Raw genomic sequence first — 22602 nt, 5'->3', positions numbered from 1 at the left:
TCCATGGAAATTCATTCAAATAATATTCACATTCACGCTACTAATCGTTGGGGACGAGACATAAGCGACATTATGATCTATAGACTTTTTCCCATGAACTTTCTCTTCGCAAAGCTAAGCCAGAACTGTGCACATACGTCAGAAACACTTAGTCATATTGAATATTAAACCGCTTACCTTGGAGGGACCTTCACCGCCAGGATATAATCTAGCGTGCAGTCGAATGGCGAGTTCTTGTCTAACTTGGGAGAGGTATCTAGAATAATTAAGTCAGTTCATTCAGAATATTCACAGCAAGATACGATGAATCTCATACTGTCGGAGCTGTTCCGCGTCTTGCCTATCACGAGGACGTTCAAATGCGTGGTTCAGAGGGAACGAGGCATCACCGGGGATAGAGAATTGTTCGAGCGCCGTGTTGATGAGAGCCTTGGAATTAGTAAGATTACCAAGTTAGCCTTCGCGGTTATATTTCATAGCCAAAAATCGCCGCTCTAACCTTCTCGGCATCCCGAGCTGATGTCCCTGCCTTGACCTTGCCCAAGCACTCGCTCAGAAACAAAATGCCGTAGATCAACATGCGGTCGGCAGGGCCCTTGATCTCGAAGTTGCGGAAAAGCACATTTGCGCGGAATAGCGACAAGACCTCGTCTATGCAGTCGTATGACTCGCTATTGGGATCGATATCGATATCTGACTCTGAAGGAGGAAGCGCGGGGAGGACGTATGCGGGGCCACGAGTGCGGGTGCGAAGAGGGAGGAGGGGGAAGTTTCCTGGAGAGATTACTATTAGTCGCGGTGTTCATTGATATATTTGCTGCATGAAGCATCTGCGGTTCTCCAATGCGCAGTTGCGTACCGATCAGAGGGAGGTCCGCCTCGTCGAGGAAGATAGAGTGGTAGGCCTAGGCGCAGGTGGTCAATATTGACAGCTCCCAATTCAAAGACTCAGTCGGAAACTCACAGGCATCCTGAGAGAGCAAAGGAACAGCTAGGCCACAACCTAGATTCTTGGGTTATTTCAGATGCAGGTATGCGCGCCGGTGTCTATGGCAGATATTATGACGACGATTGATTGATGTGGGCGGGTGCGGAGGCTGGCGTGAGATGCCTGGCTTGGCGGCGGCGGATGGCAGTTGCGCCCATGATTTTCCGGACCCGAGAACCTCTTTACGCGCGACGCGTCGGACACTTCCCCACGAGGTGCCTGAAGATAACGAGACAGACAGTTCATTGCTATTCTTCTAACACTTTTTTCCCGAATTTTCGAATTGTGCGAAGCAAAAGCTTCTTTTAATTCACCATGTCCGATTACGAGGATGAGATGGACGTTGACTCCACGGCCAAAGGCGCCGCAATGCAATTTAGCTCCAACAACACGAATTTCAAAGGGAAGAAAATCGTTTCTGACCTGCCTGTTGGTGCCGAGGACAACTTGCCATGGTGTGTAGCTCTGCGAGCATCAAAAGACTGAAATTTTTACTAATTTTTACCAGGGTTGAAAAGTACCGACCCAGCTCTCTAGACGACGTGCAAGGCCACCAGGACATTCTATCTACAATCAACAGATTCATTGACTCGCATGTATGTTGATGGCATCCGTTCGATAACAGACCTAACACCATACTGACAAGCCTCATTTCCTCAGCGATTGCCTCACCTGCTTCTCTATGGTCCTCCCGGAACGGGAAAAACAACAACAATCCTAGCCCTGGCCCGGCGAATCTACGGCAGCAAAAACATGCGTCAAATGGTCTTGGAACTAAACGCCTCCGACGACAGAGGAATTGACGTCGTCCGCGAGCAGATCAAGACATTTGCCAGCACGAAACAGATTTTCTCGGTCGCCCCTCCTGCGGCAAAAGGCAGCAATTCACTCGGCGCATTCAAACTGATCATTCTGGACGAAGCCGATGCAATGACAGCGACTGCACAAATGGCCCTGCGACGTATTATGGAAAAATACACAGCCAATACGCGCTTCTGCATTATTGCAAACTATACGCACAAGCTTTCCCCTGCTTTGTTGTCGCGGTGCACACGATTCCGATTCAGCCCGTTGAAGGAGGCCGACATTCGAGCCCTTGTCGACAAAGTTATTGAGACAGAAAATGTCCGGATACAGCCTGACGCAACAGAGAGTCTTGTCAGGCTTAGTAAGGGTGATATGCGACGAGCATTGAATGTGCTTCAAGCTTGTCATGCCAGCAGTACGATTACAACCTTTTGAGTCCCCCCACTCACACAGAAACTCTTTACTGACACAATTTATTAAGGTCTACCCCTTCCTATGCGCAACGCTCCCAAAGACCAACCTCCCCCAGAACATGAACTCATCACCGAAGAAACCATCTACAACTGCATTGCCGCCCCTCACCCGTCCGACATCCGCGAAATCATGACAACTCTTTTGTCTACCAGCGACGTCACGTCGTGTCTCAACACAGTCAACACACTCAAGACGAACAAGGGTCTTGCTCTCGCCGACATACTCAGTGCGCTTAGTGAACAGCTACAAACACTTGAGGTCCCGGCACAAACACGTATCAGCTGGTTAGAGGGACTAGCGGAAATCGAATGGCGGCTCTCCGGTGGCGGTAGCGAGGTGATTCAAACCGGTGGTCTCGTGGGTGTTGTCCGAAACGGATGTGAATTGATGGGAGATAAAGGAGTTACAATGCAATCGTGAATATGAATTCATTTATCGATAAGCAGAAAAAGATATCGGAGTTGGGAAATTTGTCTACTTTTACGAGCGCATAACATGTTTGCATAGAAACTAGGTCTGAAATGTTTTCAAGTGATTTATACTAATTAGATCTTAAAAATTAATTCTTTGAAGAATATTGAAAAAGCCAGCAGTTTTCCCGAAACGACATGTCCCAGGAATATTGCGGCCATTTCTCCATACAATTTCAGTTTCAAATCTCGTGGTCTCGTGAAAAAAAAAACTCATAATGGGAAAAAAAAAAGAAAATTTCCACTTCCACAAACTGATGATCGTCGCAGTTTACTTTTCAGCACCGACATTTTCAGCGCTCGTCGAAGAAGTGGCTCCAGCGGCAGCAGCAGCAGCAAGAGTCTTTTTCCTGACCAGTCTCAAGCCGCTGGCGAGCAAGACGAGAGCTTCCAGACCCAAAACAACACCCAGTGTAACCATGGCACCGATAACACCGGCAACGACATTGGAGATACCGGATCCCTTTGAGTTGGTGGTTCCTGTCGTGGTCGAGGATCCAGACGAGGTAGAGTTGCTGGCACACGAACTATCAGTGTTGCCACAAACGCTGCACCATTGCTCCTGGCCCGTGACGGCGAATTTCTGGGTCTGGGTGACGAAATCATCCCAGGGGACCTCGAGGCTCGAGCCACCAAACAAAGGATAGGCAGTGAGGTCGTATGAAGAGGAAGAGGTGCCGTTGTTGAACAAGAAACGCACACTGATATCCGAGGTTGGAGGGAAAGCGCCATCGGAAGAAACAGTCGCATTGGTGACCAATTCCCAAGCTACACTAGACGCATAGTCCGGAATACCAGTGAAGTCTGGGTTGCCAGACGCAACGCCGGCAAGACCAAAGTAGGACAAGAAAGTGGCATAGGCCCCAAACTGGACGTTCAGTTTGGATTTACCGTTACTGGTGATGGTTTCGTTGAGCGCCTCAAGAGCCTGACCAGCAAGCACAGCACCAGAAATAGCGCGAACAGTGTCGGAAGAGTTGTAGGCAAGGTTCCACTCGTGAACGTTGGCGAGCAGGAATAGCTCGTGTATCGTGCTGGTGTTAACATTGGCCAAGGCTGCGTTGGAGTCCGTCGAGTTGTGGATCAAAGCGACGTTAAGCAGATCCCAAATTGTGTATGCATTCTTGAAGTTCAGCTCGTCCTCGGTAAAGGTTGCATTGACTGCCGGTGAGAGACTCTGATACAAGTCCAAACTCGAGGACTGGTAGGATTTGAAGATGTCAGAGTTGAAGAAGTTGTTGCTGCTGACCTCGGCATTCTGGCAGTCTGTCGATCCCTGTAGCCATTGCGAACTCTCGCTTCCACTGCCAGTGCTCGTTATGGAGACTGGGATCAATTGATATCCATTCAATGGGGGCTCGACAACAGTACCGTTACGAAGGGTTTGGTTTGCGGCACCACCCACTGGTGGGTAGAGACCTTGTAGCCAGCCAGCGGCAGAGTTCTGGAGGACATTGTCTGATGGAGAAGAAACCGCCAGCTGAGAGAGCTTGACAACCTCGCTACCCAGACCCAAGATGTGGGCTTCTGAGGAATTGGCGACATAGCGGGAGTTGTAGTACGATCCATGAGCATGTACCTCGGAATATCCCAAGTCCGTCAGAGATGCTGGAGGAGTGCTCTTTGCGGTACGATCACCGTGGCGGTGGAAAATGTATGCCCCCAGGATGGTCTCTGCCGAGGAGGGCTGGATAGCACCGAGGGAGGCCAGTGCCAGGACGATGTTGTTTCGGGTCGCCATCTTTTATTTTCACAAATTACTCCTTGGTGATAGGAAGAAAGAAAAGGTGCTGCGCTCCACTTATTCACATGGCTGGCAGATGGAAGGGGGATGGATGGTATTTAAAAGCTTAAAGATTTCGTTCCCCCCACCTAAACTTTACCTCATTTACAATAAGGTCAATCAATGATTCATCGATACGACCCTGGATACGGAATCATGTCCGCGGAGCTTTTACGTTTTGTTTTTCCTTCACGTATCCACCAGACGATTAGGATTAGCGAGATAAGCGATGAGATTGTCGTCGCATCCAAATCTTGGTGTGTTTTCGCGGTGCTATCATTGGTACCCCGCTTGCCCTTATGTGATTTTTATGCGGGCCTGTCAGGCCATCACTGACCTAGAGCACGGTAGGATGAGGAGTAAATCTAGCAATTCAAGCGATGATTTGCCAATCGCAAGGCGGGGGAGCGGCCAGCGGAGGTAGCCGATAAGACTGGGTCGGCGTTGGTGTGGCCGATCTCTCGAACGATTCGAACAAGAAGACCACGCGATGCAAGCTCGGAACTGACGGCCGTGTTCCTCCTCATTCCATGGTTAGGCGCCTGTCATGGATAGGTGTATGACTCAGGAACCGGAAAAGGCCTCCCTGTGGTTTCTCTTTGCACCTCGACCTAGAATCATAAATTATACATCAGCCATAGCGGACATGGAAAGGCAGCTCGAATAATTGAGGTCATCGAGATGCCGAAAGGGCAAGGTCAACTTCGTAGCTGGGTAACATAGCGCCCGATGTCGCAGTCTGCTCGCCGCGGAGCCTGATGCTTGTTTTTCCTGTCGGCCAATGAGACCCGTCGAGGGTTATCAGATGATCTGATCTTTTTGCATTGTACTAGTGCAATGGAAAACCGCTATCACAGTCGGATTGAAAGATTCTTGTGGTGTGTGTCGAGATGATGTTCTGGCGGGGAGAAAGAAGGAAGGAAGTCACGCCTCAAGGTGCTCCTGCCGCCGCAACAGCCTCAATCAACCTCGCCGCGTCTTCCCCCGCCTTGTCTCTATACCACCACATGCTATTATGCTTCACTCGCGACGTGCTTATTGATCAGTCCAATAAATGGACGCGGCTAAACAAGCCCACTCTTCTCCCTGATTCATCTCGGCAGCCCGGTACGATTTGCAACAATTCTCATCGTCATGATCAGTCCGACTATCCGATGCTTAATCTGCTAACCTGTGCTTCGGCAGTTGCTGGCTGAAAACGGGTTCAAGAAGACCCTGTTTCGAACGAATTCATCTCCTTCTTGGGTCTCACACGCCAGGTGGACTTGTTTCCGGCCCTTTCTCAAAGACAACTACCGGGAGAAATTTGACAGAGACCGCGGAAAGATGATATTACACGTATAGCAGCAATAATAATCATAATAATAATGAAGCCGAAACAACCTACTACGGTGCGGGACTCGCTGATCACGAACTAGACGTCACCCCTGATCTATTAGACCAAGACACAAATCGGCGCCATTCAGGGCCTTTCACTAGCGATCACGCCCATTCGTTTCTGTCAAATTAAAAAACACGTCGCCTCGTTTCTGAGTGGCTGAAAATTTTTGACTTATTATCAAGTTTAATTTATTCGGAGCAACTAATGCTAGGGCGCCGGCTTGGCGCGCTGAGATAGACCGAACTGTTTGAAGCTCGAATTTTCCGCCAGTCAATATGGCTTGTTTTCAACGCTGGTATATTTTCTGCTGGCAGAGAAGGTGCTTGATTTGAAACAGCCACGACGTTCTCCACATCTTACTGTTCGAGACTGAACGGACATCCCGACAGGCGGAAATATTCAACCCCCTCGTTCAAATGTTGAATATATGTAAATATATATATATATGTATACATTGGCACTTCTCGTCCATAACTCCTAACAGATGGGCCTGGGTATTGTCCACATTCATTTCAAAAATACCATCACTCGTTTTATTCTCACTCGCAAAAGGTTGCAGGTCATCCCATTTACTGCAAAATGTCAAAAATCACCCATCTTTTTACTTTCCTTTTAAGTGTTTCTGCAGTTGTGCAGGCTGTGCCTGCTCCTGCTCCTAGACCTTCTGGTTCAGCGCATCCCGGCCATCCAGGCCACCACGGAGGGCATGGCCATGGTTCTTGGCCGCCTCATAGCTCAAGGCCCGGTGTGCCATCTGCCACTCCGACAGTTCCACTCCCGAGGTCCTCACCAGTTATTTCTGTTTCCTCTGGTGAACCTAATACGGCTACTTTTGCTGCTGCGAACTCAGCTATCACACCTTCAGCTGACGCCTCCGACTCTTCGTGCACCTTTTCTGGCCCAAGTGGTGCAGCTTCAGCAAGCGAGTCCAAGAAGTCTTGTTCTACTATCGTCCTGTCCGACGTGGCTGTGCCATCTGGGACGACCTTGGATCTGACTGATCTCGAGGACGGCACTGCGGTGATTTTTGAAGGAACAACCTCATTCGGCTACGAAGAGTGGGATGGTCCACTGGTCTCGGTTTCTGGGACTGGCATCACAGTTAGTGGAGCTGATGGACATGTTATTGACGGCGACGGTTCTCGCTGGTGGGATGGCGAGGGCTCAAATGGTGGCACGACCAAGCCCAAGTTCTTCTATGCTCACGATCTTACATCCTCGACCATCACAGGATTGAACCTCAAGAACTCTCCGGTTCAGGTATTCAGCGTCGATGGATCCACTGACCTGACTTTGGATAGCATCACTATTGATGACTCTGACGGCGATAGCCAGGGAGGGCATAACACGGATGCTTTTGATGTCGGCGATAGTACCGGGATTATAATTTCGGGGGCTACGGTTTATAACCAAGATGATTGCCTAGCCATTAATTCTGGAAAGGTAAGTAAGACGCGGAATTGTGAATTGAAATAGTCTAATTTCCTCTTAGAACATTACATTCACCGGGGGAACCTGCTCCGGTGGCCATGGGCTATCCATTGGGTCTGTCGGTGGAAGAGATGACAACACAGTCTCCGACGTGACGATCTCTAGCTCCAAGATTTCCAACTCGCAGAATGGTTCGTCTAGTGGAACATTATGTTCAGTTTTCTTTTTTATGAAAAATATCTGCTGACTTGGCTTCCACTACAGGCGTCCGTATTAAAACTGTCTACGATGCCACTGGCTCCGTCTCGGGAGTTACGTATAAAGACATCACCTTGTCCAACATCACCAAGTATGGAGTTGTAATCGAACAAGACTACGAAAACGGAAGTCCGACAGGAGACCCTACAACAGGTGTCCCAATCACCGATCTGACCTTGGATGGTATCACGGGTGATGTCGCGAGCGACGCCACAAACATATATATCCTGTGCGGTGATGGAAGCTGTTCCGACTGGACCTGGACTGATGTCAGCGTCACTGGTGGGAGCGCCAGCGAGGACTGCTCGAACGTTCCCAGCGGCGCTAGCTGCTAATTCTCTCTTTTTGGCCTTGTGTTACCTGAAAGCCGAATGTGAAGAGTCTCAAAAATGCAAGTTACTACTTGAGACTAAGATAATACAGTTCTAATAACTTACAAAAAAAGTTTCCATCGATATTTAGAGTATCACATTATCAAGTAGGCCATACCTGTTTTGATCAATACTAGTTGACTAGTTGACGTCAATACGTAATACATGTATGCTGTGCCCTAACCCTGAACCCTAATCTGGCCGGTTCGCCTCTTCCATATTTCCCGACCTGGTAATAATTTTATTTTCTATTTACAGTTCTAACTTTTCATATACTCTGAAATCTGTTGTTTTATTTGTCATGAGCAGGCAAAGCTGGCTAATATAAAGACAATTAATTACTTTCTACATATCCTCCCCCCAATTTGTCCTACCCCCCATTCCGATCTATCCTCTTCATCTGGCCCGTCAACTACCTCCCATAGCTCTTGCCCAACGCATGACTTGCACCAAAAGACGCCTTCTGGATCCCATTTCTCCTTCAGTGCAAGTAGACGCGGATAATTATTGCCGAAAAATATACGCTGCCAATTTCCTGAAATCGTTGGATCGGCCTCGTTGGCATACGCACCGGATTCCGGGGCCAGATCCATTAAAGCCGGGTTAGCTTCGGTGCGCAGCGAGGTTGTCATGGCCGTTTTGGCAGCGGTGTCAAGGAATGACAATTTACGGGGGATGACTTGTGCAATCGTTGTGAGAATGGCTGTTGTGTTGGTATGACTAAGAATGAAAAAAAAACTTACCAACATGCGAATATGCATTTCGCCAGTGAGGCGAAACGGCATTGCTGCCACCCGGGACTGTGGCATTTTGAACCCCCTTGCCGGCTACCAAATGCCCAAGAAGTTCCCATGGAGGCGGTGTGGATTTACGTAGCTGTGTTTTCAGTGTCTCTAGAGGCCTTGAGAGTGCTGTCTCATCCAAGAGCCAAGAGCCTAGTCGTACATCAAACCCCACGGTCTGGGGCTCGTTTTGGGAAAACTCTGTGAGGAAGTCAGTCCACTCTACCACCTTTTTGTCGCCGGTTATAGTGTCTTCTGCCCATGGGGGAGACGAAAGCATGTAGTTCTCCATAGGTGACATGATGTCTCCGACTTCTTTCAACGTTTTTTCAGGAAAAAGCCAAAATCCGGAGATTGTCCCAATATTATCACTGGAATTATTACTACTCGGCGCAGCGGGCACAACATAGTAATACCCCATGGCGCCGGCATCCGACAACCTAGACAATTGCTGATGAAAATAAGCGGCCAAACTCCAGAACGTATCTGAATCGGCTACCGTGTCGTATGAGAAACGGTACCCTATTGTTGGAAGCCGTTCGTAGGCTATGACCGTTACTGACAGGAGGACAGCATACGTTGAGCCACCGCCACCGCGCAGGGCCCAGAATAGGTCGGAATGAGACGTCTCGTTGACAACCCTGTACTCGCCATCGGCAGTCACCACTTCCATTTCTAAAACTTGATCCGCGCCCATCCCATACCGACTAGATACAGGGCTGTGTCCACCTCCGAGGATCCATCCGCCAATGCCCACGTTCGGGTCTCCGCCCCCGACAACGGTCAAGTTATGGCTGATTGCTGTTGCATATACATCTTTCCATTGCATTCCTGCAGCGATTTCGACTGAAGCAACCCCTCCGTATGCCATGGCACGGGGATCTTTTCGCGTGACATTCACCCCGCGTATGTGGTGCGTCCAGATGGATAGAGAGCCCGGACCTGACGAGCGAGAGGAAAAGTCATGCCCAGTCCCTTTAACTATCAAGCGCACCCCGGTACGCCTAGCAAAGTTGAGCGCAGCTTGAACATCGCTCGCACCGTGTGCCTCGACGACATACGCCGGATAGCCCAAAGCAGAGCACGACGCAGTCGAATCGGGCAGGCAGGAGTTGTCGTTATAATCCGCCGACCAGGGATTCTCTGCGTGCCATGAAGAGTTCGCCCATTGAGCTCCCACCGCAGCACAAGACACGTTATTGAAAGGGAGATGGCATGCCGTGCACAATGGACTCGGGGCGAGCAGTCTTCCCGATGTGGATTCATTGAGCGCCTGCCATTGCGCGATCGAGGGCCACTGCGGAGATGATGGCAGTAGCTTGCAATTCTGATACGGTGTTGCAGTTATGTATTGCCAGTTGAAGGAGGTGAGATAGCTAAAAAGGAAAATTAAAAACCCATACATGGCGCTTCATCTATCTTCTTCATGCGCATTATTATTATTAATTGGTGATTGATATCAAGCGGGCCCATAAAAATTGCCGATACGCGCCCCAACAGCGCCAAAAGCCCATGCGTCTCCATGGCTTAGCTGGTTTAGAGCGCCGGTCTCATATCTCGAAGAATATGAGCAGTTGACCATAACAACTGCATGCGATCCGGAGATCGCGAGTTCGAACCTCGCTGGGGACAGGCTGCAATTTATCGTTTTTTTTTTTTTTTTTTTTTTTTTTTTTTAAAAAACGAGGTCTTTGTTGTCTATTATCTATCTCATTCAAAACGAACATTCAATATTCCATCAAGTTTGACCGCTTTTTTTTTTTTGCGGGGGGGACAGAAGTTCACGTTGACCTCATCAAACATAAGGGATAATAATGTCGTTTAGAGTGCTAACCATACATAAACTGTCTTAATTACCAGGTGTCAGAATTCCATGTTCTTTTCTCTAATGTTGGTTGCACGTGGCTGTGTGGTCAGCATTGACCGTTCGGATGTTGCATGTACATGCGAAACTATTTAATTGTAGACAGGGATCACAATATATTTATATATATATATACCTGACAGGGCTGAGAAGACCAACGTCATGCTGCAGAATGTGGCTTCATCGCAGCGAATAAACGCACGCGGCGAGCAATCAAATGTTAATAATAATATCACTCAATAGTCCAACAACAATATACCAAGGAGTTTCCGGCCCCCGCAAAAGGAGGCAGATTGGTGGCATGTGATGCGGTGATTGGCGGCGAACAGCCTCACTAGGACACACGAACTTGCAACTGTCAACACTCAGCCGCAGCCTAGCTTTAGCCTCGCCGCTCACCTCAGCGAGCGCGTCCGAGAACGACAAACGAAATGAGATGGACGTTGCCTTAAGAGTCATCCCTCTGCCATGTCATCCCCCGTGTCCACCAAGCTTTTTACGTGCAACCGTGGTTGTGCGGTCACCAGTCAACAGTGACTCAGTCACGCGCAGTCGCGCCAAGAGATCGACATCTGCCATTCTGCCCACCTGAGAACAGCAGGCAGACCTGGGATAGCCCGATTGCTGTCGTATAAACACGCTGAAACCCCCGCCGCTGCGGGCGATGGCCTCGGGGATGCCAGGCAAAAATGCCACTCAGCCCATCAACACCAAGGTCGATGCGTCAGGCCCAAACCCGCCGACGGCAGGATCTGAGCACCCAGTACTGCCAGGACCAGTTGCCTATGGCTTGAAGCCCGTGACAAGGCGCACAACTGACCGGAATATGACCGATTCGCGACTGCTGGCGAATCGAAAATGCATCTACGAACGACGCCTGCCCGGAAACGCCTATATCACAGCCCATGTCGAGCGCCTGCAACATGGTTATTTCGGCAGCGACCACACCTCCGACTCGGAGATTCCCAACGTGGACTTTCTGGGCATCAACTTTGTCTTTCACCCGGCAGACTGCGACAATCATCGTTTCAAGGCAGCCACCATCAGAGCGACAATCCAGAATCCCCCCATGGGCGAGGACCAGTACCCATATCCACAAGAAAACCCCAAGTTCCTGATGCACGCTCCGCACCTCATCTACGGAGCCGTTTCGCCCGAAACTCTGCAGTGGACCTTTAGCCTCGCTGGTTCGTTGGGCATTTCTGATGCCCCAGTCGCTGCTCAACTAAGTCCAAGTGGGAGTAAGAGCGCCTCTTATAAAGTCTACGAGATGATGAAGATCCAAGGCTCGTCAAGGACGTTTCGGAGTCCAGACGGCCCAGAGTTTGATGTGGAAGATGGGGAGGTCGTCTGGTCTCTGAGTGAGAACCCTCTCCAAAGGTCCGGCTTACCACGGGAGTTCACCTTTGTCATGCTAGTCCAGAAACCTAGCCCGGACAGTAGGCTTGTCTTCAAGCTTGAGATAGACCCTGTGATCGACACCTGGATTGGAAGTTATCCAGCCTGGTGGCTCAACAAGTCTTCTTATCAACCGTTGCCTAAACGCGCTGTCAACTTTCATGCTCAGGTTGGACAACGCTTCGATCCCGTCGACCCCCAAAGGGGGTTCAACTTTTCCAAACTGGCTAACAGCTTGGATGACTATGTCAATATGCCTGGAAGTACTTATTCGTCCAACGTATGTTTGTATCCCATCTCTGACTATATCCGTCGCTAACATGACTTAGGTGTCTCCTGATGGTGTATACAACGATATAAGCGGGTCACAACCTATTCGCCAAGGCGGAGGAACTGGAAATAACAACCAAACCTCCCAACCAATTCGCATCCCTGAATATCTTGGATACCCTGCAAACGAGGTGCCATATGCCCCGTTATTCCCCCCTACATCGACCTACTGGGAAACGAGTTCACCGTTTCAGCGTGGGTGGCCACAAGATGATGCATATTACGGCGGTCCGACTGGAAACAATAGGGGAGGTGGAAACTCACATGAAAGTACAATCAACGTTAGACTTGTGCTGGATAATGGGTTTACTACGCAGCTCGCAGCAGCTGCCCTGGGAAACCGAAGTCCACGTGCCTCACCCCACTTGCGAGGAGCTACACTGGGAATACCGCATGCGTCGGATACCTCTCCAATGGGAAGACGTACAAGATCACTTCGTCGATCACGATCGCGCGAGGATCTCAACGGCTCGGCGAGTCAAAGAGTATATTCGGTTGCTGATACTTCGAATAATGGAGAGTACTATTCAGCTGAACCGAGTCCTGATTTGAACGACACACAGGGTACACGAAAATTATCTGAGCCATTTATTACGGCCACCGATATTAATCACACGCCGCCACACAATGGCATTCGAGATCCTTTGATCGTTAAGAAAACCCCCAACGGAACCAGTCATATCACAACACCTGGTGCTTTTGACTATACCTACCTCCCTACCGCTAGCTACACGCCCCCTTCACCACCGAACGGGTTTCAGGGCATGCGAAACATTTCAGGTGGACCGTTGCCACGACGGTCAGTTTCGCAACGGGTAAACGGGTCTAGAAATCGGTACTCATATCCTTCAGCATTTGTAGAGTGATTCAATACATGTATTATAGACGAACGGAGCATCTTGCTTCCTTGTTTCATGAGCGCGATACCTTCATTTTTTTTGTATGTCGTTTAGCTATTCGCTTTCATGTCCTCGCATTGCGAGGATGCATTTACGGGCGCTGTGGCGCGTTGTTGCTAGGAATTGGCGTTGTGGCGGCTGAAATAAAAAGAGAGTTCTCTGTTTCACCTTATTTTTAAACAATATTAATAGCTAGATGCTATAACCGTTCAGTATTTGAAGGCGTAAAATGTAAAATGCTCTCACTGATCTAGATAAGATCAGATCGTCCCTGCACCGCTGATTGGCCCGGAGCCGGAATGGCAAAAGCTCTCCCGCAGCTCTTGACTTGACCTCATCGTCGAATCTGCCACACACGCGCACCTCGAGGCGTCCCCATTATTTATTCGGGAAGATACAGTAACTACGGATCTCCCTACAGGTCGTCTCTGAGAAGCGCTACTGTGCGCAGTTTCAGCTTCAGCAGTCAACGAAAATTGACTTTCGCGTACAGCCAAGAGCTCTCACCGCGAACCTAGAAATCATCACCGGCAAACGCCTCGAAGAGAGAGAGGACATAAACCATCATGTCTTCCCAATACAATACCGAGCCTCCTGCTACCGCTTCCGTTACCCTCAACACCACCATCGGTCCCCTCCACATCGCTCTCTTCGCCAAACAAACACCTCTCGCGTGCAAGAACTTTATCCAACACTGTCTCGACAGCTACTACACCGGCACCGTCTTCCACCGCGTCGTTCCTGGGTTTGTAATCCAGGGAGGCGATCCTACTGGCACTGGATCCGGAGGTTCGTCGATTTACGAGGACCCAGAATTCGAATACGATCCGGAAGCGCGCGATCCCAATGAGAAAGTCGTCTTTGGCGATGAGATTCACAGTCGGCTCCGGTTTAACCGGCGCGGGCTGGTGGGGATGGCCAAGAGTGAAGATGGGACATATGGCAGCCAGTTCTTTATCACTCTGGGTAATACGGAGAGAGAAATGAATGGAAAGTGCACAATGTTTGGACGCATCGAAGGCGATAGCATCTACAACGTTGTCAAGATTGCCGAGGCAGAATTGGTAGAAGGCACGGAGAGACCGGTTTTTGCAGTCAAGGTCACAGGATGCGAGGTCGGAGAGATGGGCCAGTTCACCGACAAATTGAAAAAGAGGGACAAAATCGCGAGGGCAATTGAGCAGCCAAAGGATGAAAAGGTCACGATCAAGAAGAAGAAAAAAGCAAAAGGCGCAAAGACGCTGCTCAGCTTTGGAGCCGACGAGGGAGAGGATGGTGAAGGAGACGAAGGCCTAGCTGCATTGAGGACAAAAAAACCAAAGTTCAATACAAAGCTAGTCTCTGCGGGGGAGACGTTGGATATGGAACCACAAACAGCACCTAAAACAGAAAAACAGCCTAAAAAGCGAAGACATTCGCCGTCTCCACCGCCAAAACAGCCAGCTGATAATCGAAGAACCCGCCCGAAAACTCCAGACCCCTATGCACAGGTCCCTCCGAAAGACCCCGAAGAGCCTGAAAGGTCTCCATCAGAAACCCGGCCGCCTGCTGCTAGACCCTCAATCCTGGAGCGAACAGAAGCGGAAATTGCATCACTCAAGGCGTCGATGCGCCGAAACGTCACGACACAAGCCGACACCGGCAGGAAGAAGTCTGCACTTGAAGCTATGATCCCAGAAACATCTATTCGAGGACGAAAGCGACCTCCACCAGGTAGTACGGGGGCCAATGGAGGCAAACCTGGTCGTGGTGGTATTACTGGAGAGGGCTACAGCACCGGAGCCGATGCTGAAACTCTGAAGCTATTCAACGCGTTCAAAGCGAAGCTTGAAAGCTCGGATTCTCAAAGTCTTAAAAACAACAAATCAAAGGTACCTACGGAAGTCTCCCGTGAAAATACAAAACCATCCAACGACGCTGTCGATGATGAAGAGGCTGAAACATGCGACTTACATTTTATCGTAAACTGTCAGTCTTGTAAACAATGGGCGGAAAACCCAGAGGGTGACAATACGGATTCCCATGACCAGCAGGATGAGAACGCCGGGGACTGGATGTCTCATCGTCTGCAGTTTGGCAAGGATATGCTAGGCAAGGATTTGAATTGGAAGAAAGAACATAAGGATAATTCGGACTCTCTAATGGTGATTGACCCGAGGGAAAAAGAGAAGGAGTATGTGCATCGTGGAGGTGGGAAGAGTAGAAAGACTGGGAGGGATCGGGAGAGAGAACAGAAGAGAGATAGAGCTGGAGAAAGAGAATGGGACCGACGGTAATGTCGATGTATACACGCAATATATTTGGATATGCAAAGTCTTTGACTCAATCAACGCTACCAAAAATCCCAACAAAATTATTCAAGGTAGTCTTCCTTATCTTGCGGAACCAGCTTAGGAGACGAGGCCAAACCCTCCAGAAACACTGGTTCAGCATCCGGACAGAAGCAAAAGTCGCCGTAGCCCATCAGTACAAAAGGCGCCCAAAAGTAGGGGCTGGTCCAGTCAAGCTGTGGCAATAACATTTTCTGCAAGGTCAACAGATACTCTCCTTCAGGAACTATATCAGCAGGGTTTCTGACCCCATCCGGCGCTGTTGTTGACTTCATGTTCCACATATCAAGAAGATCGTCAATAAACCTGGTAGCCTTGTCCGTATCAAATTGCAGAAACTCCACCTGAGCACGCCGCAGCGCTTCAACCAAAGACAAGCTCGGGTCGTTTTTGATGTTTCGATAGAACAAAGTCATTAGGACCATTGATGCAAAATCGCTGACTTCAAACAAGGTCCCAATATAAGCCTGACAGCCCGTGCCCAAAACGACATGTGTGAAGCCCAAGACATCGCTCCCGATCGTTGCTCGGCCGAGACCACTAAGGCACGCGGCGAAGACGACAAGGTTGGCCTTGCTTTGGATTTGAGACATGTCGAGCACCCGGAAATCTTCGCCAATGGAGATGGATGAGAGGAGCGGGTTTTCTAAGTCGATCATCCCGTGAGTGCCGATATGGAGGACTGAAGTGTGTTCCTCGATGTGATTGCGGAATTGTGCTCGAGAGAGGGTTGATGCCTCGATTGGCTGTGATTGTTAGATATGATAAACCTAAAATAATATTATGAAAGACAGAAAGATATACCCATGTGGAAAACATGTTAGAAATATTTACTGCTTCGATTCCCGCCATTGGGAGTGTGACTTCTTTGGTGTTTCGGACATTTGACGAGTCGTCATCTTGAGACAGAGATTTCGTGAACACAGTCACTGTTGGCTTCGTAGATTGTGGACCTCGTTGCGATAAATAGTATAGAACTGTTAGACTAGGCGTTTGAGACACAGCTGCATGCATAACTAACGGGTTGCCATCGAAATCCAGCATAGAAAAAGGAAAAGCACTAAGTGGTTCTGAGACGGAGAATATTATGTGGCGTTTCCTTCTTATAATTCCCGCAAACGGAGTGAGGAGAATATTCGATATTTGCCTAGATAAGGCCTTGACTCGTGCTTTCCGATCTTGCTCGTCATCGTCTTTCGTGCCAGTCATTACCCTCATAACTTGCATCAATTCCATGACCAATTTTTGGAGCTCAATCAAACGAGTTTTCCCTCTGTGAAAGGATACGACTCCCTTATTTGTCACTGCAAGGAGGTTACACCCCCGGTGGTAGAAAACGCCTTCAATCACAACTACGTCTTCACTGAGATGATTGAAAAGACTGTGTGGCGGAATATTCGAGCCGACAGTATTTATCAAGGCATTCGTCGAGTAGGACAAGCTCTCAACATCTAGACCTTCTACTTCAGAAACTAACTCCGCTAGCTCCTGGTCTTGCTGTGCAGTGCGTTTGGACAGGGACTGGAGATGCGTCAAGGCTCGGCGTTTATAGATCCCTTCGGACATTCGTCGTCCTGATTCAGTTGGTTGGGAGTGAGCGGAAGATTCTAGAGAATCTAAAAGTGATCTTGCCCTCGATTCCTCTAAAAACAGCAGGGCGTGTTCTTCCCACGTCACATCCCGAGGGTGACCATGATCGTAAGAATGAAGAATGGCAACTGGCAGACCAGCTGATGCGCACCGTAGACACAGTTCTGTTAAAGTAAAGTAGACCTCGACGAGTCTCGTGAGAGACAAGGCACCAACTTTAGCGTCAACGTCGCTTAATTGACCTCGATGAACTTCAATTCTATGGCGTGCTTTGAGGAGCATCTGGAAGGCAATTTCTGATTGGAAGTTGTTTAAATATATGATTCCGGCCGTGACTTGTCTAAATGATATGTCAAATTTACTTCCCGTTTGAGAAGTTTCATCAAGGAACTCTGGTTCCATATCCAAAACCAGGCTCAATATTCTCGATCCGCGCCGCCAGTCTTCGGCTATCACACATGCATAAATTGCATTTACGGATAGAGGCGAAAAAAAGGACTCACGATAATGGCCCTGTTGACCTAACTCGTCAATTCTGTCCTTGAACAAGTCGCTGTCAGTCATCGAGTCGAGAATTCTCTTGATCTTGGTAGTCTCCCCAATCAGCTGATAGGCAAGCATTCGGAACATTTCTCGTGTGTATATTCTTTTAAACTTGGCAACATCTTCTACAAATCGATTTATAGAAGACTCGGCCTTTTTCCAGTCCCCTTTTTGCATTGACCTCTTGGCCATGATGTTGGCGATTTGATATTTGCTCGAAATCGACGTGTCCAGACTCGACTCGTCTAGTATTTCATCAACAGTCGCGCCCCAGTTCTGCTTTATCCACGAACTCAATTCTGTATCCTTCAAGATGTACTCTTTCGCTTGGCTGACACAGTTTTCATCTTCCTCAAAACAGATGAGGTACCTTTTTTCCCAACTCTTGAAGCGATCGAGATCGTCGGTCCGGCCATATATACCTCCCACAGTTTGGCCAACTGACCAGATAAAATCGAACTTTTTGATAATAAAATGTTTTCTATCCATTATCCCCATTGGAGTGTCTGTGGTGGCATTGATCAGATCGTCGTAATAATGCAAAACAGCATTGAACATATTGATGGAATGTTCCACCATGACCAACGCTGCAGTACTATTGTTTGTTTCATAATGAATTTCAGCTCGAGAACACATAGAAACAAAGGCCGGCGTGAGAGCTCCAAGCTCAGTGGCACACGAATACGCGCATTCATAAGACATCATTGCAACGTCGAAGTTAGTGTATCGTTCCCACTCGCGGCGAGCAAACCGCAGCATAAACACACTCAAGTGAAAGGATAGGAGCTCGTTTTTGTGTTCTCGCCCCCATTTTCCAATATCACTTGCACGTTGTTTCAATTCTTTAGACGAGTAGCTGCCTTTGGATATGTCGAGTAGAATCTGATTTGTTTTCACAACTTGTGAGTTTGCCTCGTCTCGATTAAGTAGTTTTAGTGCCTCGTCGTACTTGTTGGTTACACCCTCCAGTAGTTTCACTCTTCCGGGATTATTTAGGGACAATGAGCAAGCCTTAGCATGCAAGATGCTCCCTTGGCGAAGCAAAACTGCGGCTAGACCGCGTCCACAATTTGATTCGCGAAAACATTCAAGGCTCTCTTCGTAGTACCTTTCAGCTTGATCAGATTCCTTGAGCAGAATCCTTTTCTCAACCGGGTCCCATAGACTGCACTCGCCCGAAGCAGTCGGAGCATGCACTGGAATCAGATTTTGAGTGACAGGGCTAGCAAAAGGGGGAGACAACAAGCAATCGGCCTCTATCAGCTTGCAATTTGCCATTCCAGCCTTGTCTCCCAGTTCATGATACTCGTCATAGAGCCTTTTTGTGACTTGCTCCTTTTCTGGAGAGTCGATAGCATAATGAAGCTCAACTAACAGCCTTCGAAAATAAAGATTTGTCTGTAAACCCGGCCCATTCTGATTTGGGGTTTGCACTAGCTTCAATATCTGAGGGTTAACCTCTGTAATGATTTGTTCCGGAGATTTGCCATCCGAATTATTTTTCCAATTCCCATTTGGAGCCATAGGGTGCTGCTTCACAGTGAGTGTTCTGCGCTGCATCGGAAAGTATATTAAAGTTTGCAAGGCAAGACAAATATTAACATCTTTGAGATAACTGGGACTTGTTTCATTTGGTCGGAGATACTTTTTCACGTTGTCAATCAACTCCATCGCAATATCCGTAGGCCCGTGGATGCCTCTTCCTATCATGGAAGCATTGACTGGCATCATCAACTCATGTTGGTACGGTATGCATGGCGGATACCGCCTGTTATAATCAACATAGGCTTTTAGTGCCGCGTATCTTAGTCCCCAGTTTGTGGTATGTTGCGAGTTGCTTTCATCTGCTAGGTCTGTATCGACGAGAACTTGGAGCTGTACTAGGGCATCATAGGCATCATCTAGCCTACCACTTATCATAGAGACCAAGATAATGGAACGCAAGAAGTAAGCCATTTTATCGGGATCGTTTGCTGAGTACTCGGTCAGTTCGTCTGATTTGAACCGCTCAATCTCGGAGTACGCGTTGGCAAGATCGCCGCGGTATTCATCAGCAAACAGAGACTGGATTTCGGTAGTGATTCGTTCTTCGAAGTCCATGTTGATGACATGAACGTTGCCTTTTAGGGACAGTCAGATAGTTTGAGTGAAACATTCATGTCAAGAATAAAAGGAGTTCTACGATGTCCCCTCGCACTCGGGTTATTTCGCAGCCACACTCCTCTTGCGGCTAGAGGCATCCCGTTCCGGTTTGGCGCGGCGGGCGTCTTGATTTAAGAAGAAAAGCAAGCTCTAGAAGAAGAAAAAAGTATTGTTGACTGCTGTGGAAGCTAATTTGGTATGGTTGGCCTAGTTGCTTTGATTGTTTTGATTCCCGGCGTCTTTATTGCGTGGAGACTGGATCCGCCGCAACAATTTTTCGTTGTATATGTACCTATTCTGAGAACATTAAGTCGGACAACATTGAAGAGTTAGCGATTGGGCGAATGCTTGTAAATCGAGCAGTATACTTAAGATGGCGTTGTCAATTTCATTATTCTTATATACTTTAGCTTGTTTAGGAGCTCTGGGCTACCATCCCACAGGAAAGAGCCTGACAAGTGCAACCCAATGTCCTCGTTGGACCCATAAAAACTTGTGATAAATCCAGGAACCTAATGTAGCCTGCAGTGGTAATTTCGCGCATTTCTGCCAGCGATTATCTAAATGCTGGCGAGTTTGTGTTCACGGATACCTGTTAGGCAGATTCGGAAATAGCACACAAAACCCACAGCGATGAAACGGAGAAAATGTGAACGATAGAAAAAAATAACTGCCCAGTTGATCTATTGGAAAACTAAAGAACGTATCATATTCTGTGGTCGCTGGTGAGTCTCAAAATCATGGCCTGAAAATAGACTGTTTAGGGCTAATCCCTCGGAGATATCTCCGGCGGGCGCCGCCCGCTAGAATTTATCTCCGCATGCTCTAACAATGATAGCGCAAGTTGCTACGGGTAATCGGCTAGCTAATTCATGAGCTAGGTCAGTTACGTTAAATAGAGCCGAAGGACCCCTCAACAAGGAACTAATTTCGGTTGAGCGTGGTGTGAATAATGCAGCACAGATTTTTCTCTAAACAGTCACTCGTGAGAAAAGTTGGAAAAATACCGCTGCAATAATACCATGGCATGGCTGTGGCCGAAGAAAAGTACCATACTTCCCACGACACGAGAAACAGAAAAGGACAATGGGCCTCTTGATCCAGAATACCTTGTCGAGTGGGCGCCGAACGACCCATTAAACCCCCAGAATTGGTCGGACTCGTACAAGTGGTGGGTTACTTTTCAATTGGGAATGCTTGCGTTGGTTGGCAGTCTTGGATCGAGCATTACAACGCCCGCCGATGACACTATTGCGATATACATAGGTGTGAGTGACGAGCTTGTCGTTCTCGACCTCTCTTTATATGTGTAAGAATCCCGCAAAGACCCAATGAATTAACAACGCTAATCTCACATGGCAGACTTGGTTTTATGCTTGGTCCCATTATTTGGGCTCCCATGTCAGAGATATGGGGCCGTAGAGTCAGTATTCTGCCAGCGGTATTTTGCCAAGCTCTCTTCTGTATCGCCACCGGCGTTAGTAAAGATGCATCCTCTATCTTTGTCACCCGTTTCTTTGCAGGGTTCTTTGGGTCTGCCCCAATTAGCAATGTCACTGCCGCCTTGGGAGACATGTGGAGTAGAGAGAAACGAGGAACCGCAGTCAGTTGGTACGCGGTGGCAGTAAACGGCGGTCCAGCCCTGGGCCCTGTCATCGGCGCTGCTCTTGTTGTGAATCCTCACCTGGGCTGGCGGTGGGCCGCATATGTCCAGGCCATCTGGGGCTTTGTCATTTTTCTCTTAACCTTCTTCTGTCTCCCAGAGGTATACCCATTGGTCTTGCTCAAACGCAAGGCACAAAATCTCCGTAAGGAAACCAACGACTCTCGATTCTACCACCCTCACGAACACTTAAAACTTGATGTCCAATCGATCATGACAAAACAACTCGCTCGCCCACTCAAAATGTTGTTCACCGAGCCCATCGTGACTTGTGTCTCGTTCTACGCCGCCTTCGTCTACGGGGTCATGTACTTGGCTCTTGAGCTCTTCCCCATTGTGTTTAAGCAAACTCGTGGATGGAGTCCAGTGGTCAGCGCTCTGCCATTTCTGGGCTTGTTGATTGGCGTGGTATCCTCAGTAGGCGTCAACGTGTATAACCAACATCGCTACAACCAGATATCACGCGCGGCAAACGGGATCGCCGTTCCCGAAGCACGGTTGCCGCCGATGATATTCGGTGGGATTTTCTTCGTGGCTGGCCTCTTTTGGTTTGGTTGGACTGCTTCTCCTCCCCACCATTGGATTCTGCCCTGTTTAGCAACTGTCTTTATTGGCATTGGATTCAACTGCATTTTCCAACAGTGCCTCAATTTTCTCATTGATGTATACAAAGTCTATGCAGCTAGTTCTACTGCCGCTGTGACCTTTTTGCGAAGCTTGATGGCGGCTGGACTTCCACTGGCGGCGAAACCAATGGTTAGGGCTTTGGGAATCGGGCCGGCTGTCTCGATTATTGGTGCTGTGGCCGTAATCCTACTCCCTGTCCCATTACTATTTATTAAGTATGGGCCAAGGTTACGGAAATTATCCAAGCTCGCGCCTGAAGGTTCGTAATCTGGTGCATCATTCATATATTGTACAATTTGAGAGAACATAGAATCCGTTCCCTGCATTATCCAGCACTTGAGCGTTACATATATAGAATGTTGATAGAAGACTGCAACTTTGCAAAAAATGTGAATGAAATAAATATATTGGCTTTCTCGCATGAATATTCTACATACATACTATAACATACTTGACTATATCAACACATAA

The 22602-nt window shown here is 48.4% G+C and overlaps 9 protein-coding genes and 1 non-coding gene across 10 annotated transcripts; 6 read left to right on the top strand and 4 right to left on the bottom strand.

Annotated features, from left to right (window-relative positions):
* Window positions 1–77: 77 nt before the first annotated feature.
* On the bottom strand, window positions 78–970 carry TRUGW13939_02618 (uncharacterized protein; the record flags this gene model as incomplete). The annotated part of the gene is made up of 6 exons (XM_035485809.1): window positions 78–125; window positions 178–256; window positions 317–429; window positions 500–774; window positions 860–905; window positions 965–970. 6 exons carry the CDS (start codon window positions 968–970, stop codon window positions 78–80), a joined length of 567 nt encoding a protein of 188 aa, XP_035341702.1.
* A 333-nt stretch (window positions 971–1303) lies between these two features.
* Window positions 1304–2689, top strand: TRUGW13939_02617 (uncharacterized protein; the record flags this gene model as incomplete). The annotated part of the gene is made up of 4 exons (XM_035485808.1): window positions 1304–1443; window positions 1497–1584; window positions 1649–2210; window positions 2277–2689. The coding sequence occupies 4 exons, from the start codon at window positions 1304–1306 to the stop codon at window positions 2687–2689; spliced, it is 1203 nt and encodes a 400-aa protein (XP_035341701.1).
* Window positions 2690–3010: 321 nt separating this feature from the next.
* TRUGW13939_02616 (uncharacterized protein) lies at window positions 3011–4480 on the bottom strand (the record flags this gene model as incomplete). Its single annotated transcript, XM_035485807.1, has 1 exon — window positions 3011–4480. One exon carries the CDS (start codon window positions 4478–4480, stop codon window positions 3011–3013), a length of 1470 nt encoding a protein of 489 aa, XP_035341700.1.
* Window positions 4481–6482: 2002 nt separating this feature from the next.
* TRUGW13939_02615 (uncharacterized protein) lies at window positions 6483–7927 on the top strand (the record flags this gene model as incomplete). The annotated part of the gene is made up of 3 exons (XM_035485806.1): window positions 6483–7346; window positions 7396–7525; window positions 7599–7927. 3 exons carry the CDS (start codon window positions 6483–6485, stop codon window positions 7925–7927), a joined length of 1323 nt encoding a protein of 440 aa, XP_035341699.1.
* Window positions 7928–8301: 374 nt separating this feature from the next.
* TRUGW13939_02614 (uncharacterized protein) lies at window positions 8302–10150 on the bottom strand (the record flags this gene model as incomplete). Its single annotated transcript, XM_035485805.1, has 2 exons — window positions 8302–8642; window positions 8707–10150. The coding sequence occupies 2 exons, from the start codon at window positions 10148–10150 to the stop codon at window positions 8302–8304; spliced, it is 1785 nt and encodes a 594-aa protein (XP_035341698.1).
* Window positions 10151–10261: 111 nt separating this feature from the next.
* Window positions 10262–10377, top strand: TRUGW13939_02613. Its single transcript has one exon. It is a non-coding gene; the product is annotated as a tRNA-Met (tRNA).
* Window positions 10378–11273: 896 nt separating this feature from the next.
* TRUGW13939_02612 (uncharacterized protein) lies at window positions 11274–13203 on the top strand (the record flags this gene model as incomplete). The annotated part of the gene is made up of 2 exons (XM_035485804.1): window positions 11274–12287; window positions 12337–13203. 2 exons carry the CDS (start codon window positions 11274–11276, stop codon window positions 13201–13203), a joined length of 1881 nt encoding a protein of 626 aa, XP_035341697.1.
* A 599-nt stretch (window positions 13204–13802) lies between these two features.
* TRUGW13939_02611 (uncharacterized protein) lies at window positions 13803–15512 on the top strand (the record flags this gene model as incomplete). Its single annotated transcript, XM_035485803.1, has 1 exon — window positions 13803–15512. The coding sequence occupies one exon, from the start codon at window positions 13803–13805 to the stop codon at window positions 15510–15512; it is 1710 nt and encodes a 569-aa protein (XP_035341696.1).
* A 77-nt stretch (window positions 15513–15589) lies between these two features.
* Window positions 15590–19799, bottom strand: TRUGW13939_02610 (uncharacterized protein; the record flags this gene model as incomplete). Its single annotated transcript, XM_035485802.1, has 2 exons — window positions 15590–16312; window positions 16371–19799. 2 exons carry the CDS (start codon window positions 19797–19799, stop codon window positions 15590–15592), a joined length of 4152 nt encoding a protein of 1383 aa, XP_035341695.1.
* A 1064-nt stretch (window positions 19800–20863) lies between these two features.
* On the top strand, window positions 20864–22398 carry TRUGW13939_02609 (uncharacterized protein; the record flags this gene model as incomplete). The annotated part of the gene is made up of 2 exons (XM_035485801.1): window positions 20864–21150; window positions 21204–22398. The coding sequence occupies 2 exons, from the start codon at window positions 20864–20866 to the stop codon at window positions 22396–22398; spliced, it is 1482 nt and encodes a 493-aa protein (XP_035341694.1).
* Between the last annotated feature and the right edge of the window lie 204 nt (window positions 22399–22602).

This window comes from Talaromyces rugulosus, chromosome II (genome assembly GCF_013368755.1).
Source record: "Talaromyces rugulosus chromosome II, complete sequence".
NCBI classification, from domain to species: Eukaryota; Fungi; Ascomycota; class Eurotiomycetes; order Eurotiales; family Trichocomaceae; genus Talaromyces; species Talaromyces rugulosus.
Note: the sequence above shows the minus strand (reverse complement) of the source record. Positions and strands in the feature narration are given on the sequence as shown.